Source organism: Geotrypetes seraphini, chromosome 9, assembly GCF_902459505.1.
Source record: "Geotrypetes seraphini chromosome 9, aGeoSer1.1, whole genome shotgun sequence".
Classification (NCBI taxonomy): domain Eukaryota; kingdom Metazoa; phylum Chordata; class Amphibia; order Gymnophiona; family Dermophiidae; genus Geotrypetes; species Geotrypetes seraphini.
In genome coordinates this window covers 156,521,731-156,538,511 of record NC_047092.1, presented here as the reverse complement: position 1 = coordinate 156,538,511, position 16,781 = coordinate 156,521,731, and the positions used below count along the sequence as shown (strand labels likewise).

General features: G+C 40.2%; 2 protein-coding genes across 3 annotated transcripts in view; one reads left to right on the top strand and one right to left on the bottom strand.

Moving 5' to 3' along the window:
• Positions 1–4,128, bottom strand: part of TM4SF4 (transmembrane 4 L six family member 4) — a 29,554-nt gene extending 25,426 nt beyond the window's left edge. The window contains exon 1 of the mRNA XM_033959226.1: positions 3,744–4,128. Within this exon, the coding sequence (XP_033815117.1) occupies positions 3,744–3,917 (174 nt within the window). The 5' untranslated portion in view covers positions 3,918–4,128. The remainder of the gene's footprint in view (positions 1–3,743) is intronic.
• A 5,724-nt stretch (positions 4,129–9,852) lies between these two features.
• The window catches only part of LOC117366595 (glutathione hydrolase-like YwrD proenzyme), a 120,314-nt gene continuing 113,385 nt past the window's right edge, over positions 9,853–16,781 (top strand). The window contains exons 1-3 of one of the 2 annotated variants that reach the window (XM_033958132.1): positions 9,853–9,987; positions 11,314–11,576; positions 11,861–11,986. In XM_033958132.1, the coding sequence (XP_033814023.1) occupies positions 11,887–11,986 (100 nt within the window). In that variant the 5' untranslated portion in view covers positions 9,853–9,987; positions 11,314–11,576; positions 11,861–11,886. Of the gene's footprint in view, positions 9,988–10,794; positions 11,077–11,313; positions 11,577–11,860; positions 11,987–16,781 lie in introns of those variants that run through there. The other variant, XM_033958133.1, reaches the window with a different exon arrangement.

Genomic DNA, 16,781 nt, shown 5'->3' with positions numbered 1-16,781 from the left:
AGAAAGTATGGGGCAGGAATTGGGACCTGAATCCTTTTCACCCACCATTTTGTAAGAGGTGGACCTGCCAGCCGGAGCGGGTAGGCATCCTTCTAGCCAGACTTTGTGAATAAGGTAGGGAAGGGTAGGGGGGGTCATCGGGGGGCATGGGGGGGAGTTGGAGGAGGGTTGTGCCACAATGGGATGGAGTGGGCATCCCTCCCACTAAGAGGGGGGGGGGGTATGATGGTGGTGGCTAGGTAGTAGTGGGGGGGATTGTGTGGTGGGAGGGAGCTGGTATCTCTCCTGGTGCTGGGGGGTGGGTGGTAGTGTCAGGGGATTATGCAACATGGCGGGAGAGAGTGGGCATCTCTCCCACTGTAGGGTGGGGGGTGGGTAGTAGAGTTGGGGAATTCCTTTTGTATTTCTCCTATATGGCTCTCTTTCCTATTTTATAATGTAATTCTTTACCTTAATCCTATCGTTCCAGTAGGTCCTGCATGTTTTAATGTATGTTACCCTATTTTACTATTTTTATTATGTACAAACCACTTAGAAGACTGATAGGCGGTATACAAACTTGAAACCTGAATTGTGCGACATGGCGGGAGAGAGTGGGCATCTCTTCTGCTGTGGGGTGGGTAGTAGTGTCAGGGGATTGTGCGATGCAGCGAGAGGGAGTGGGCATTCCTTTCAGTAGCAGGGGTGGGTGTCTGGAGGTTGTGCGACCGCATCGGAAGAGACTGGGCATCTCTTCCGCCGAACTTCGATTTGGTTTGGTGGGTTTGTTTTTTTTAAATATGCGGGTGTATTCTGCATATGTGCTGATCGCTATCACCAGTGACTCATCTCAAGCAAATTTAGCAAGCCTACATGAACATCCACGAACCTCATTTGCATGCTGGTTTTTTTTGAGAATGACTTGCCTTTTTGAAATCGTCACAATAACATCCTCGGTAGCAGTCCATCGGATTTTAGCTTTGCAAGTCTTCCTCTGAAGCCCCTGTTGTATAAATGGTGCCTAAGACATAGGCACTGAGGAATGCGGTGCATAGTGCCTGTCTATCTTCAGTTAGGTGCCGTTTAAAGGACGCCGCCTAGTGGCGCCTACAGTGGACTTAGTTACCCCCTGTTTTTGCCAGGGTTTTCTTGGCCTAAATACTGACGCCTAAGTCAACTTTAGGCACCTACATGCAACACATGCTCAAGATCTCCCCACAATCTGTCTTTAATCATGCCCACTTTTTGGTAGTCTCCTTGGGCTAGGGCGCATACCCAAAAGCGGTAGGCGCCTACCACCCAATTCATTTTAATTTAAGCTAATTATAAAGTGCTAATTGTTTGTTGTTGACACTGATTAAGGTTATTAAATAATTAAATTAAGCAACTAGATTGGCTAGACATGCCAATCTAGACACCTAACCATAGGCATTTTTCATAAAATCAGGGCCTGAGTGGCTCACACATATGTGACTTTTGTGGGAGAGGGAAGTTGGGGTCTGGGGCTTTCAGTAGCAAACATGGAACAAGCAACAAGTAGAATTGCACTGTTGCTTAAATAACACCTCCCCCATCCCTTTTACAAAATCATAGCATGTTTTTAATGCCAGGGGGGTTAAGATAACAAAGTATGCTGCCCAGTTCATACACCAGCTCATTCACTTGGATCCTCTGCTCAAAGTCTATTGTTTGTCCCCTCATTAAAAGTTGTTAACACGCATCATAAGATCGGTGACAACTCACTGATATAGAATTCCCTGCCAGCCCACCTAAGGGAGGAAAAAAGTCTCGAAGTTCAAAGGAGCCCTTAAAAGTTTTCTATTCAAAGGTTTTGATACCCCTGTACAAGTTGATGGTGAGGCCCCACTTGGAGTATTGTGTTCAATTTTGGAGACCATAACTGGCGAAGGACACAAAAAGACTTGAAGTGGTCCAGAGGAAGGCGACAAAAATGGTAGGAGGTTTGTGCCAGAAGACGTATGAGGAGAGACTGGAAGCCATGAATATGTATACCCTAGAGGAAAGAAGGGACAGGGGAGATATGACTCAGACGTTCAAATACTTGAAAGGTATTAACGTAGAACAAAATCTTTTCCAGACAAAGGAAAATGGTAAAACCAGAAGACATAATTTGAGGTTGAGGGGTGGTAGATTCAAGAGTAATGTTAGGAAATTTCTTCTTTACGGTGTTTGTTGCGTGGAATGCGCTCTTGAGGGAGGTGGTGGAGAAGAAAACGGTGAGTTTAAACAAGTTCAAACAAGCGTGGGATGAACACAGAGGATCTCTAATCAGAAAATAATGGGTATACATTGAAGGAACTAAGGCCAGTACTGGGCAGGCTTGCACGGCCTGTGTCCCGTATATGGACATTCAGTTGAGGACGGGCTGGGGAGGGTGTCGATGGTTAAGATGGGCTGGAGTGAGCTTTGATGGAGACTCCAGTAGATGGAACCTAAGCACACCACTGGGCAGAGCTCTGGGTTTCTGGCCCAGAAATATCTAAGAAAAAGGACCATTTAAACTAAATTAATTTATGGAGCATGTATGTTGGGCAGACTAGATGGACCACTCGGGTCTTTATCTGCCGTCATTTACTATGTTATATGTTATGACCCATCTAGCCATCAAACAAGTTTTCATTTTCTCCTTCCTTGAGCTTTGACCTCCAAATATCTTACCTTTTCTTCCCCCTCTCTTTGTTCCTTCCTTGTTATGTTTCTTTCCTCAAAACATTGTAGTTCTCCCTTTTCCCGGCGTTCCATTATGTCAATTATTGTCCTTGTCATCTTGTCTGTTGGTTTTTTATGACTACATGTGTTCCCCTTATTTTAGTTGCACATCGCTTAGAATTCATGATAAGCGATTAATCAAATTTTTAATAAACTTGAAACTTGGAGGAAAGCTCAATCAGACTACAGAAAGGATAAGGCTAAAGATAGAAGATATGTTTGCGTTTTAACATACAACCATCATATACGATATTAGCACAATCTTATTATTTTCATGCAGTTTAATAGTGAATTAATGACTGAATCTCATAAATGAAAAGTCATCCCCTCTTTTGAATGCATTTGAAAGGTTACCCTATCAGACCTGGACCTTGCTCACCAATGTGTGTTTTTACAAAGTACACATTGCATGCTTCACAAAATGTAGCCCTTCTGTCACAGATAAAAGCCAGATAGACATTTGACAGTATTCTTTTCCCCAATATAAGTGGACATTTTCAGAAGGTAAACTGAGTCATATGCTCACTAGCTAATGATTTTACTTCACCATTATAGCTGGGTCTCTGACTGTTTTCTAAGCGATAAAACTAAATATCATGTAATGAATTTTTGGCATGTTCTTTAATAAGATCAGGCTATGCAGAAAGTTAAAAAAAAATACTATTAGTCTAGTTATGTATTCAGTTTTTGATTTTTATAAATACAGTAGCAACTAATCCATAAACTATTTCCAATTCTTTGTAAGCAGCACGGCACTTCTTGGTCCTGCAGCACACAAACTATTGTTATCATCATTAATGTTGGTATTTTCAGATGTATACTACTAGACTCTTTAATTCGTTGTATTTACAGCTTCTCTTTATTGCATTTACTTACAGTTTCTCTCTATTGTAAACCGCCTAGAAGTCGCAAGATTGTTGGCGGTATATAAGAATAAAGTTATTATTATTATTATTATAAGCAATATGTTTAGAAAAATATTTTATAGTTGCAAAACAAAAGATTTCAAAGAATTAAATGCAAGAGTTACTCACCAGTACACCAGATCCCAGGATGCCTCCAAAGTACCAAACCTCATCCGAGATGTGGGAGTTGTCGTCTGCAACTTTCCCCCCAGGGAAAAACAGTAAAATATTGGCCAGTATGGACAGCACAGCCAGAGGGAGAATGGTGATCCCCAGGCACTTCGCACAACCTCCAGAACACATGGTAATTCCCAAGAGAAAGCGCAAGAAAACCAAGTGAATGGAAAGAGATGTTCTTGGTTGATGTTGGGAGAGTAGCAAATGGAGTGATCTAGTTGATGGGGCTGAATTCAATCCTGTTTGGCTTTCAGAGCATTCTATGCACAACACTTCAAGCAGATCAGCAGCACAGTCCCTTGCTCATGCAAAGAATCTGGTGAAGATGAGATTGATCTCAAACCCCTCTAAACCAGATTATATGCAGCATAACTTCTCCTTCTCCCATGACAACGAATCACCCCTGTTAATATTCTACTAGTGTGGACAAGACACGCCGGCTGCTATGTCTTTTACTCATAGATAAAAATGCAATAACCCCTTCCCACTTTAGGGTTATCACACTACGAACGACCTTTTCATTTCATCCACACCCTCATAAATAATTAAAGAATGACGGAATTTAGAATGAGCAGGATTCAACGTGGTTCTTCTCAACCTGTAGAGACATTTACCCAAAGTGAACGCAAACTGCCTGCTCTAGATTAGAAACATGCAACATGAATTTGTGAGCACCCATCGCATGTTCATATCTATAAAGGAGGTCAATATGTACTATCTATGTATAATAAACTGTTAGATGCAAAGGAACACTGTACTGTGGAGAAGAACTTAAATGCCATAATTGAAAAATGTTCAGTTTTAGATGGTGATGCTTCAATAAATATCTTACTTAGAGATAATGTCTATGAACTGTCCTTATATTCTCTCTAAGGGCTCCTTTTACTAAGGTGCGCTAGCGTTTTTAGCGTGTACTGCAGATTAGCGCGCGCTGTCCCCGCGCTATGCGTAAAAACTAACACCACCATTGAGCTGACGTTAGTTTTTACACGTCGCATGGGGGGGCAGCGCATGCTAAAAACGCTAGCGCACCTTAGTAAAAGGAGCCCTAAGTGGATGTCACTCAGTTCAGCATTTTAATTTAATATTTCCGTAACAATTTCTAACGGAAGAGTCAACCCAGGCCTCAGAAACATCACTCCACCGCTCAAAAAACTTTCACTGCAGTTAGCTTTACGTGTTAAATCCTCACCAGCCTATCTTTCGTTTAAGAATGTATTTATCAATTTTGCTTTACTTAAGATTCTTTCAAATGTCTCAAAAAAACATTTTATTCCATAACTACTTTAACTTAGTACCAATTTGTACTTATCGGATCCAGCCCTCACAGATTGCATTCACTAAGATTTTACCACCAATATTAGAGAATCATCCTCTGAATAAGTACTGGAAAGAAGGGGCTGCTTATCATTGCCTCTGAGGCTTCTCCCTCCATGAACTGTTTTTAATCGCTTACTGCTTCATTTAAGCAACATATAGTTTTGTGGATAGGAAAGTGGGGAGCTTTGAGTTACTTGTAGGTTTTTCCTCCACTCCTGTTTTTGAAATTATAATTATCCAATTAATACCTAAAGAGCAGAGCCAGAAATTATCCAGGTGCTGCCAATATTGAGCGCAAGTATAGAGACAGCTGTCAGGAGGACAAGTTAGGACAGCAAAATATCCAGGTACTGGCATTCAATAACGGCAATACCTGAATAACTTATAGCGGTCGCCCTATAACTGTGCATTCAGTACTGGTATCCTGGTATAGCCCAGCATTAAACATACAGGTATAAATTTAATTGCTATGGTCAGCATTTGAAGTCAGCGTTGACCATAGTATTAAATTTCAGAGTTGGATTTTATCATTTTTGATTCATAGAAAAAATTAGTGTTCGGGATAGTTAGGTAGTACTGACCTGATTCTATTTTCTGGTCTTTTGTTGCTCCTGCAGGGCTGAGACCCAGGGAGACAAGCATTCAGGGCAAGATTCTCAAAACATTAACACCGTCACTAAACTGTTTTCCGGCAGTTTAGCCTGCACGCATTTTAGCGGCAGATTATCAAAACAGGTTATCTCTGTCTTCAGCGAGGTTTCTAGCAGTCTCCGACAATAGCATGCAAATGTGCTCTTTAACACTGAAATCGCCAAGGTATTTTCAAAGAGCAGTGTCAGCTTTTGGCGACAAAAAGCAGCGACTGGTGCAGGGGTGCCGTTACAGTGCCAGTGCTTGCGTTTTGAATGTGGCTGATGAAAAAAAAATGTGTATCTATATATTTTTAGTGGAGGATAGTAAAATCACACTTCTTTTGAGTTGTTTCATGCGCACTTGTTAAAAGCCAATGTTTCATCTTGAGCGCGTGTATGATACCCTTGTCATGTGTGTTTCTGGCTGTGGGCCTTGATTAAATTTTACATTAAAAACAAATTACCTGAATTATAGTAGTTTTTTGGGAGAAAAAGGCATGTTTTATGCGCGATTGAAAAAAAGTCAACGTTGCTTCTCCCCTCCTCTCCCTTCAATTCATTGAATAATGCAGCAGGAAAGTGGGCTTTTTTTTTCTTTTTTATTTACGGCGTTTTTCTGCCCATGTTCCCATCAGCGATGGGCACATGCAAATGTAGGAAATCTTCACTGCTGCCCACCGATCTTATTTGCATGTGCAATTTTTTAAAGAATGTCTCGGGTTTTTAGATTCGGTATCAAAACGGCTGCGGTAGCAGACCATCACTTTTTAACGTGGGTTTTTGAAAATCCTGGCCTAAGAACCTACATTTCCAATTCACATCCCTTGACACCTCTAGCAAATCACATTATCTCAGCTACCCACTTAAGCTGTAAGCTCTGTGAGGCAGGGTCGTATTGCACGTAAATTCTAATAATGTTGTATGCTGCTCTAAGCATAATTTAAGAGTGAGTGAAGTTATAATTTCAGTTTGGAGTGAATGGAAGTTTGTTCATTTTGTTTTAAGTTTGTTCATTTTAAGTTTTGTGTTTAAACTAGGTATGTTCATTTTATGGAAACTGCTTAGATCTTAGGAGGTATATCAATTTTTAAATAAATAAAATTTAGAAAGGTGGCTAAATAAGTTCAGGAAGTGTTACTAATAATTTGAGATATAGTCAGAGAACAAAATGTCACATGCATTTATTGAGCAATAAAACTTTCTGTGGTCACCAGAAATCAGCTCAATCAGGGCAAATCTGAACTTGTGCTAAAGAGGCACCAGTAAAACTTAGTTTGGGGCATGCATTGTGAGAAGGACACTGTGACCTTGGATTGCAGCTGAGTAAATGATAAATCGTCACTTCGGATCAATATTTATAGATCCAATGAATAATGATATTCTCAAGCTGATTAGCTAGGTGAGGTTGATGAATCAACAAAATATACTTTATTATAAAAGCCAAATTCCATAAAACTTTATGGATAGTCATTTATTCTTAAACATGCATGCTAATTATAGAGAGAATATGATAGGACATTATAACTTGCCAGATTTCATGGATTATTCATTCCATATCTAAATCAGCAGGTCCTCTTGCAGTCTGTACAACTGTCAGGACTTCCCCTGGCCAAGTACGTAGATTGAGCAGCAAGGACCAGGCAGGAGACAAGCAGGAACTGGTGTTAAATAGGAAATCAGGTGTGAAGCAGGAACTAGGCTCAAAGCACAATAGGAAAGAGGGTCAGTGGTTCCCAAACTTGTTCTGGGGAACTCCCAGCCAGTCAGATTTTAAGGAAATTCATAATGAATAGGTACTTGGGACCTGGGTTGGCCACTGTTAGAGACAGGATGCTGGGCTTGATGGACCTTTGATGTCCCAGTATGGCAATTCTAATGTTCTTAATATTCATGAGAGAGATTTTCATGTGCCTCCTCCACTGCATACAAATCTGTCTCATAAATATTCATTGAGGATATAATAAAAACTTGACTGGGCTGGGATTTCCCCCCCCACTAGTAGGTTTGGGATTTACTGAGCTAGGGAGTAAAGAGGAGCTGGGCCCACAGCACAGGCCCACCAAGAAATTTTGTACCTTTAAGGGTGTGTCTGCTTGGCTCTTCTAATATATGATCATTAATTAGACACACATGTGGATCCAGTGTGCATTGCTTTCTCCCATTGGAGCTCATGGTTCCTTAAACTTGGAATGCAGCTAAGGGGTATCTTTAACTTAGCTACAAATCTCCATCTGGTTTAGAGTGATAAACTTGAATCCCAGACAACACCTATCCTAAAGACTGATGATATTACAAATTTATTATGTACACATTCAAGGGAAATTCTGTATAACTTGCCCATGTAGGATCAGCACTCAGGGTTGGCTTTCAGCTTGGGGTCCTGCAGGACTGAAGAAAAAAGATGAAGAAGATCCAAATGGCATTAATCCTATTATCTTCTGAAACTCAGGGAGCCTTGGAAGAGAGAGGAAGTGTTTAGGAGTATATTTGGATATTCCCTTGGATTCAAGGAACCTTGAGAGTGAAACTGAGCAGAAAAAGGGGGGGGGGGGAGTTATGGTTTTCTGTGAGATGTCTTTGCAGACCAGAGAAAAAATTCCCTGGATGTAAGATGGCGGAATAAAAAGTCCTCCAGGTCAGAAGAGCAAGTTTCTAACTGAGAAGAAGAGGATGCAGCATCTGGAGTGGGAAAAGTCCTGATTTAGATGCTGGGAAAATGAGTTCTCCAATAAGTAAAGAAAAAATAAGGATTTAAAAGTTTTTCTAAATAGTTCTATTTATTACTATTGTGAAGATAACAGTTTCCTGAATTTTTAATCACAAGTAAAGACTTTGGCCTGGATATTTAAGGCAGGCCAGGTTTTCAACTAACTAGTCAAAAGTTTACAGAGACAATGGGTACTGATCTGATGAAAGGGTCTCTTTTTAATGTCTCTAAGGTGTCACTAAGGGCAAGATTCTCAAAACTTTAACACCGTCGCTAAACTGTTTTCCGGTGGTTTAGCCTGCATGCATTTTAGCGGTGGATTAACAAAACAGATTATCTCTGCCTTTAGCGAGGTTTATAGCAGTCTCCGACAATGGCATGCAAATGTGCTCTGTAACATTGAATTGAGGGATTCTTACAAAATCACCGAGGCATTTTCGTAGAGCAGTGTCAGCTTTTGGTGACAAAAAGCAGCGACTGATGTGGGGGTGCTGTTACAGTGCCAATGCTTTTGTTTTGATTGTGGCTAATGAAAAATAAAATGTGTATCTATATATTTTAAAGTTGAGGGTAGTAAAATCACGCTTCTTTTGAGTTTTTGGGAGAGACGCGCATGCTTCATGCACGCTTGTTAAAAGTTAAAACGTTTCTTCTTGAGTGTGTGTATGATACCCTTGTCTTGTGTGTTTCTGGCTGTGGGTCTTGATTAAATTTTACATAAAAAAACAAATTGCAAGATTTACCTGAATTATAGTAGGGTTTTTTTTTTGGAGCAAAAGGCATGTTTTATGTGCACTTGTTAAAAGCCATTTCTTCTTGAGTGCGTATATGATTCCATTGTCTTGCATGTTTCTGGCTGTGGGTCTTGATAAATTTTACATTAAAAACAAATTACAAGATTTACCTGAATTATAGTAGTTTTTATGGAGAGAAAGGCATGTTTTATGCATGCTTGATAAAAGTCTCTCCTGCTGCCAGTGGGAGAATGGGTTTTGAGGGGTTTTTTTACGGCATTTTTTCTGCTCATGTGCCCATCAGCGATGGGCACATGCAAATGTAGGAAATCTTTGCTGCTCTCCACCAATCTTATTTGCATGCGCAATTTTGTAAGAATGTCTCGGATTTTTAGATTCGACATCAAAATGGCTGCATTAGCAGACCGTCACTTTTTAACACGGGTTTTGGAGAATCCTGGCCTAAGTCCCTAGAGGCTGTTGATACATTTTTTTCTTGTTATACCCTTTCAGGAGTAGTCATAGCTTGGAAGCAGAAAAGGACATATTCCCCTAGGAAATTTCTAGCTGGGCTTCTGACCCAGAAGTGATGTCAGAAAGAGGCGACTCCGATGAGGGCAGCAAGTTCGTAATGCTGCTTGCAAGGGAAGGGGCAAACGCGCATGGCAGGAGGATCAGGAAGGAGTGAGGGGTGGAGGAGAGGACGGATGCTGGCGCCCTTACCAAGACTGCCCCCGGGGTGGACCATCCCCCACCCCCTTACTATGCCACCTGTGCCAGTTTTGGTTTGATGGGGCAGGCAGGTGTGCTATATAGGTGTTGAGTGTGTTTTTTTACATGATTCTGTGTTACCTCACAAAGTATCTCTCATAGACCCCCTTTTACCAAGCCACGTTATGGTTTTTTTTATTGCCGGACGCTGTAGTAAAAGCTGATGCTCATAGGAATTCTATGAGCATCGGAGCTTTTACTGCAGCGGCCAGCGATAAAAAAAACTCTAACACGGCTTGATAAAAGGGGGCCATAATGAATGGAACTTTTGTCATTGCTATTGAGATGACACAAAAATATGTATATTTTCTTTTGTAATGTAAGAAGCAAGAGAAAGTGTCACCACAAATGGGAAGCAAACATTAAAATCGTTCACTATGGAGGATTGTTGGGACTCTAGATTTAAGTTAAAAATATTTTTCACTGCGCACGTTTTACTTCTGGAGCTCATTTCTTAAGTCCCTTGGTAGATTTTGTGCCATTCTCCAGCTAGTTTTTTGTATTATTGATCTATCATTTTTTGGGAGGCAAAATAGTTGTTTTTTTTCTTTATACTGAGCTTCAGAACTTTTTTTTTTATTTTTTTTGTTACAGCACAGTTCAAAGCAATTGCTCTGCTCTATTCTCTAGCTGCCTTTCCCCTCTTTTTGGCTGCTACCTGCAGGGGAGGAGCTGGAGCTGTACACCAGCGACCAGTCCCAGTGTTTCTTTATGCTCCGGGAGAGTTTCCAAGTACTGTACAGCTGAACCCATAACTCAAAAGTTTCAAAAAAATGTGTATTGTCTCTTCGGGCTTGCCATACCAGGAAGTACCAAAGGAGCTCACTTACAGCCTGCTCACGCGCCGCATCTGAGTAGATAGGATGCTTGCAGAAGCGTTGCCAAAAGGTTCAGTGGTCAGGAGCCTGTGTCCTCTGCTTGACACAGAATAAAAAAGCTTTCCCCGCAGCTATGCTTTGATAATGACATTTACCTCTCTGTGAGATGGTTTGAAAAGTGAAGTACTGCCAGTGTTATCTCCGAACCTCAGATGGAAATAAGGCTATTTGCAAATCCCAAGGATGATATTTTATGCATTTCTCATATCACAAATTTGGGATCATCCCGTCTAGTATATTTCTGTAAGAGTAAGAAGCTTAGCCTGCCCTCTTGCTGTTGTCCTTTCCGGAATGCTGAAATTTAAACTTCTGATTGCACCCCTGGTAGTTCTCTTTTAAAATGCAACCTTTATACGTATTCAGCATCCCTGCTGCTCTAATGATTTCCTAGATTCTAGAATATTTTTTATGTGTTTATAATTCTATGGCTTTCAAACAGCGGCTTGTTTCAATTTATTTCTCCTGTCTTGTTGCAAACAGCATATTCCATCTGTGAACGTTTTACCTGCCCATAAAGCTGTGAGGAGAGCATTCAATCGTTTCTCACAGCCTTTAGAGCCAGCATTGTGGGTGCCAGTAGGTGTTGAGCAACCCCCACATTGAGCAAGCTCCAAATGTTGGTGCCTGTGTTCAGGGCACCTGTCTACTTAACTGTTGAGGCATGATGACCTCTCTGATCTGATTCCTGGCATGGTGATCTCTGTCTCTAATACAATCCCTATATGACTTGGAAGTTAGTACAGGTGAGAAAAATTTTCTATTTACTAGTACCACTACTATTAATTATTTCTATAGCACTACCAGATGCATGCAGTGCTGTAGAGTCACAAAGAGTAAGAAATAGTCCCTGTTTGCAAGAATAATTAAGAATGATAATATCTCTGATTTATGTAATTTAAATACTTTAGTAGAATTGGTTTAAAGTTATAGTTGTATAAATGTGTAAGTTATGTATCAAGTTACATCCATAACTATAAAATATTCTTGGTTTTGGTTTTTTTTTAATTTTTGGTATATTTTACAATAGGTGCAGCTTTCTTGTAAGAGACTACAATGACTTCCACTCTTTTGTTCCAGTCCCGAAGGTCACCAGTCATCTGTACTGGGGGATGTGTGGCTTCAAGTCAACCCCTTGCAACAAATAGTGGTCTCGGTAACTGCTTTCCTCCTCTATTGAACTGAGTAGATAGTTTAAACACAGCATTTATCCTGCCTTTTTATAATCTTCAGCGCATATTTTTAAATTTAGCATGTAAAATTGTGTGCACATAGAATAATGCCAGTTACATGCATAAATTAATTGGTAATCTTAGTGCTAATTTGCACTAACAACCAATATCGCCGTTAATTGGAGTTAATTAGCACTAATTTGCAGTTACATGGGTAACTTCACTTACCCCCACTTTTACGAATGCATAGTGCAGGTTTTAGCGCCGGAAGTGGCGGTAAGTGCTCCAATGCTCATAGAATTCCTATGAGCGTCAGAGCAGTTGCCGCTGCTGCCAGCTATGCGTTCATAAAAGAGGACGGTTACTAAAAGAGGTTAGTTACTATTCCAGATACTTAGAGGCCCTTTTACTAAGCAACATTCACTAGCATGTGCTTATCGCAGCTAAAAATGCCTTACTGTGGGGTGTACTCAGGCGTCCTGCAGTAGTTTTATAATTGATACACTACCAAGGTGCTAAAAACCAAAATTTATTGTTTAGCACTGGGGCAAGTCTGGGAGAATGGGCATGTTCTGTGTTTTGCTGCTTGTAATCTGATTAGCTTGTAGTTAGTGCATAAGCCCTTAGGCCATGATTCTATAAATGGTGCCTAGAACGTAGGCGAAAACCAAAGAGAAATACTGCAGAATGATGTACTTGACGACAAGTCTTTCTCTTAGTCAATAACCGTTGTAAAAATGTGTTGAACAGGGTCCCTGTTCTGCTATTCTACGCCCGCTGCAGTTTTGTTGGATCTCTTTTTGTGTTGCCTAGAACTTAGACGCCAAGTAGTGTGCAGTTAAGCGTTATTAGGCACACTTTATAGAATTGTGCTTAGTAGTGCCTAAAATGGACTTGGACATCAGTAGGCATCCTAACCTTAGGCACACCCTATTTATGCAGAGTTTTCTTGGCCTAAATGAGGGCACCTAAGTCCAAAACAGGCGCCTACATGAAAAACACGTCCACGATCGGCCCCCTAGCCACGCCTACTTTCTGATAGGGGATTTGAACTAGGCATCTACTTCAAAGTGGTAGGCGCCTACCATCCAATTAAGTGCAATTTACATCAATTACAAGGTGCTAATTGTTAATTATTGGCACCAATTAAGCCTTTTAATTAAGTTAGATGCCTAGACTGGCTAGGTGCGCTGATCCATGTGCCTAACTTTAGGCGTCATTTATAGAATCACAGCCTTACTGCCTACAAAATAGATGGCGGTAGGGGCTCATGCGCTAATGGCCAAGCACTAATGGGAAAATTCATGTGTGGCCATTAATGCTGGAAGTCCAAAAATCTGCCATTTTATCCTTTCAGTAAAAGTGGCCTTAGCGCACAGGAAAGACCCACTAAGGCCACTTTTATCACAACTTAGTAAAAGGGTCCCATAACATGGAAAACTTTAATGTGTAACTGCAAGAGGGCATTCACATGGAGGGATCTTATTGCTGACCTCCAAGTGCGTTCATTCTGCTGCCCCTCAATATCTCTCCTCGCTTCTCTCTCCTTATACACCACCCAGAGAACTCCATTCCTCAGATAAGTCGCTCTTAGCTTTACCTCATCTCCTCCACTGCCAAGTCCAGACTTTGTTCTTTTCATCTAGCTGCCCCCTATGCCTGGAATAAATTACCCAAGTTTGTCCGTCAAGCCCTTTCCCTTCCCTTGTTTAAAAACAGACTGAAAAACCCACCTTTTTGATATAGCTTTCAATCCTTAACTTTACTCCTCTGCCCTGCAACCCAGCTAGCTGATTACTGTTCCCCTTAAATGTATCCATGACATTCTGTTTGTCGGTCTTGGCTGTTTAGATTGTAAGCTCTTTTGAGCAGGTACTGTCTTCTTTGTGACTATACGTCTGGTAGCGCTATAGAAATAATTCACAGTAGTAGTAATAATCTAATCTAATATACAATTTATTAATCGCACTATACCAAAAAAGTTCAAGGCGATTTACATTCAAAGAGGCCGTAAAATCTACAGGAAAATACAATTAATTAATAATTAAAATATCATCATTACATGAATATTACAATAAGTCTTATAAAAAGGTTTTCAAATTTTTACAAAACCTTAAGTAATTGATATCAGTCCTAATGTGATCAGGTAGATTCTTCCAAATTGTAATGGCAGCGTAAGCAAAAGAGGATTTGAGCTGTTGTTTATACCGTACTCCTCTGATCTGTGGAAAATGTAGTAATAAAGTGTCAAGAGTTTCAGTCTTTGGGAAGCAGAGCTGAGATTCTGATGTCATAATGCCTCATTCCACCAATAAGAGCCAACCTCATCAATGATGTCACAATGGCTTGATTGTCTTATACTCCCCTCTGTCCTCCAACTCAGCCAGCTGATTAACTGTTCCCCTTAACTGTATCCAGGACATCTGTCTTGGCTGTTTAGATTGTAAGCTCTTTCAAACAGGGACTGTTTTCTTCTTTTTTGTGACTCTGTGCAGCGCTGCGTGCGTTTGGTAGCGATATAGAAATCATTACTAGTAGTAGTAGTAGATATGTGTAGGTTGAGCAGCTTTGCCTAAATGTAAATGCCAACTTAGGCTAATATTCAATAACAGTAATTAGTGAGCAGCATCTTAGCTCCTAAATTTTGGCAATCTTTTCAGTATTACCCTTTTACTACTTCTGAGTTGTTGCTTAATTTTAGGAAGAGTTTATAATAAAACATATTATTATTTGAGTTTTATCATATCCTAAGTCCAGACGAGTACATCCTGATGCCTCTTCATATGTATGCTCAGTTAATTTGGTGCTTTCCTTGAGCCAGCTAGATTATCACTTTATAGCAGGGTTACCAAATGACTCCAAGTCATGACAGACCAGATGAATCAGATATGGTATTTACCTTTTGCATATGTGAATTTTATAGTTCTGTTTTGATAAAATACATCAGAGATACAAACCCATGGAATGTGCTAAAAAGGAAGGACTAAGTTAAGTTTAACTTTGTGGGCTGGAGTCATGTAATAATCCTGTAATTTAAATGAGCAAGACTAAACTGTGGGGTATATTGTAATCATAGTAACAGTGCATGTCCAGACTGATGAACATATTACAACAAATATTGTCTGGCTACATAGAAGATATTTATGATACATAAGTACACACATACATAATTATTCTGTTCACTCAAAATCATTTTAAGCAAACACTGTTGCCATGCTACAACCCAGACCAAGAGTTTTTCCTGACTGGTCTGGTTTTCTGGATAGCTAGTGGAAATCCATGAGATAGATTTGTATATGGTGGTTTCCAATGTTTGCAAATATTCCAAACATAATCATTACAGATATCTTTTTTTTTTTTTTTTAATAATTCTTTATTCATTTTCACAAATTACATTAATTGTTAATATTTTCATTCACAGCAACAATAAATACATCACTTATAAACAATCATTGGTATATTACATATATTCTTATCCCTATCCCTCGCCCATCCCCCCAACCATATACTCCATTAATGTATGATATATGTAATAATAAAATACCCCTCTCCCTACCTCATAAACTAATAAACATAAGGGAAATAATTTTACTTAATCCTGACAATATTTTGTTAATGGTTTCCATACATCCTGAAATTTCTTAAAATATCCCTTTTGTAATGCAGTAAATCTTTCCATTTTATAGATATGGCATAAAGAATTCTACCAAAAGTTATTTACAGATATTACAGATATCTTGAAAATAAGACTTGTTAGGTATAATTAAGTTTTTGCTTTAGCCTAGTCAGGCTAATGCAAGCTCAGTTTCTTCTTTGCTTCTTCTCTGAACCTATAACATGAGGTCTCTGTGACTTGATCCGATCTCCAACCCCCCCTCTAATCAAAAACAAGAGGCCAGTGGGTCCTCTGACATACCCTCCTAACACAGCCAAGAAAGCTAGTTTCTAACATGCATAATACCTTCTGAAATCACAAAAATGTGATTGAGGCAGGAGGTGGTGTGCCAACCTGCTTCAAAGGCATCAAATTTAAAATGGTGATGGCTGACCTTAAGCTATACAATGCTATATAGCAGGGGTGTCAAAGTCCCTCCTCGAGGGCTGCAATCCAGTCGTGTTTTCAGGATTTCCCCAATGAATACACATGAGATGTATTTGTATGCACTGCTTTCATTGTATGCTAATAGATCTCGTGCATATTCCTTGGGGGAAATCCTGAAAACCCGACTGGATTGCGGCCCTCGAGGAGGGACTTTGACACCCCTGCTTTATAGCATCTGATGCAGTAAGCATTTGTTTGCATAGGGGTTATGCTAGGAGGGGGATGAGGACCTACTGATCTTTTGTTTTTGATTGAGGGTGGGGATGGGTATTGGGGGGCTGAGAAGCCCTATATTTTGTTGGAGTGGGGGTGGGGAGGGGGTGAAAAGGAAGAATTGGGGGCCACAGCCCACTTGAAAAGCCTGTTGAGGGCTTGTAGCCAAGAGGAACCCATACTCATCATCATGTGCATAAGATATGAGATAAGCACTGATCCCTGAAGCAAAATTGAAACCTGGCACCCATCAGATACATAATCGCCTATTTTGATTGCATTGGAGTGGTGAATATAGCAGCAGTTTTCTATAGACCATTGGAAAAATAAGGAAGGTACGATAAGTATTTGTTCCATAGAGTGGCTTCACAGTGCTTCATGATACTACACTGGCTCTCTGCTTCAATGAATCAATGTGAGCTTTTAATAACTGGCAGATTTATGCGGGTATTTTGCTTCTGTGT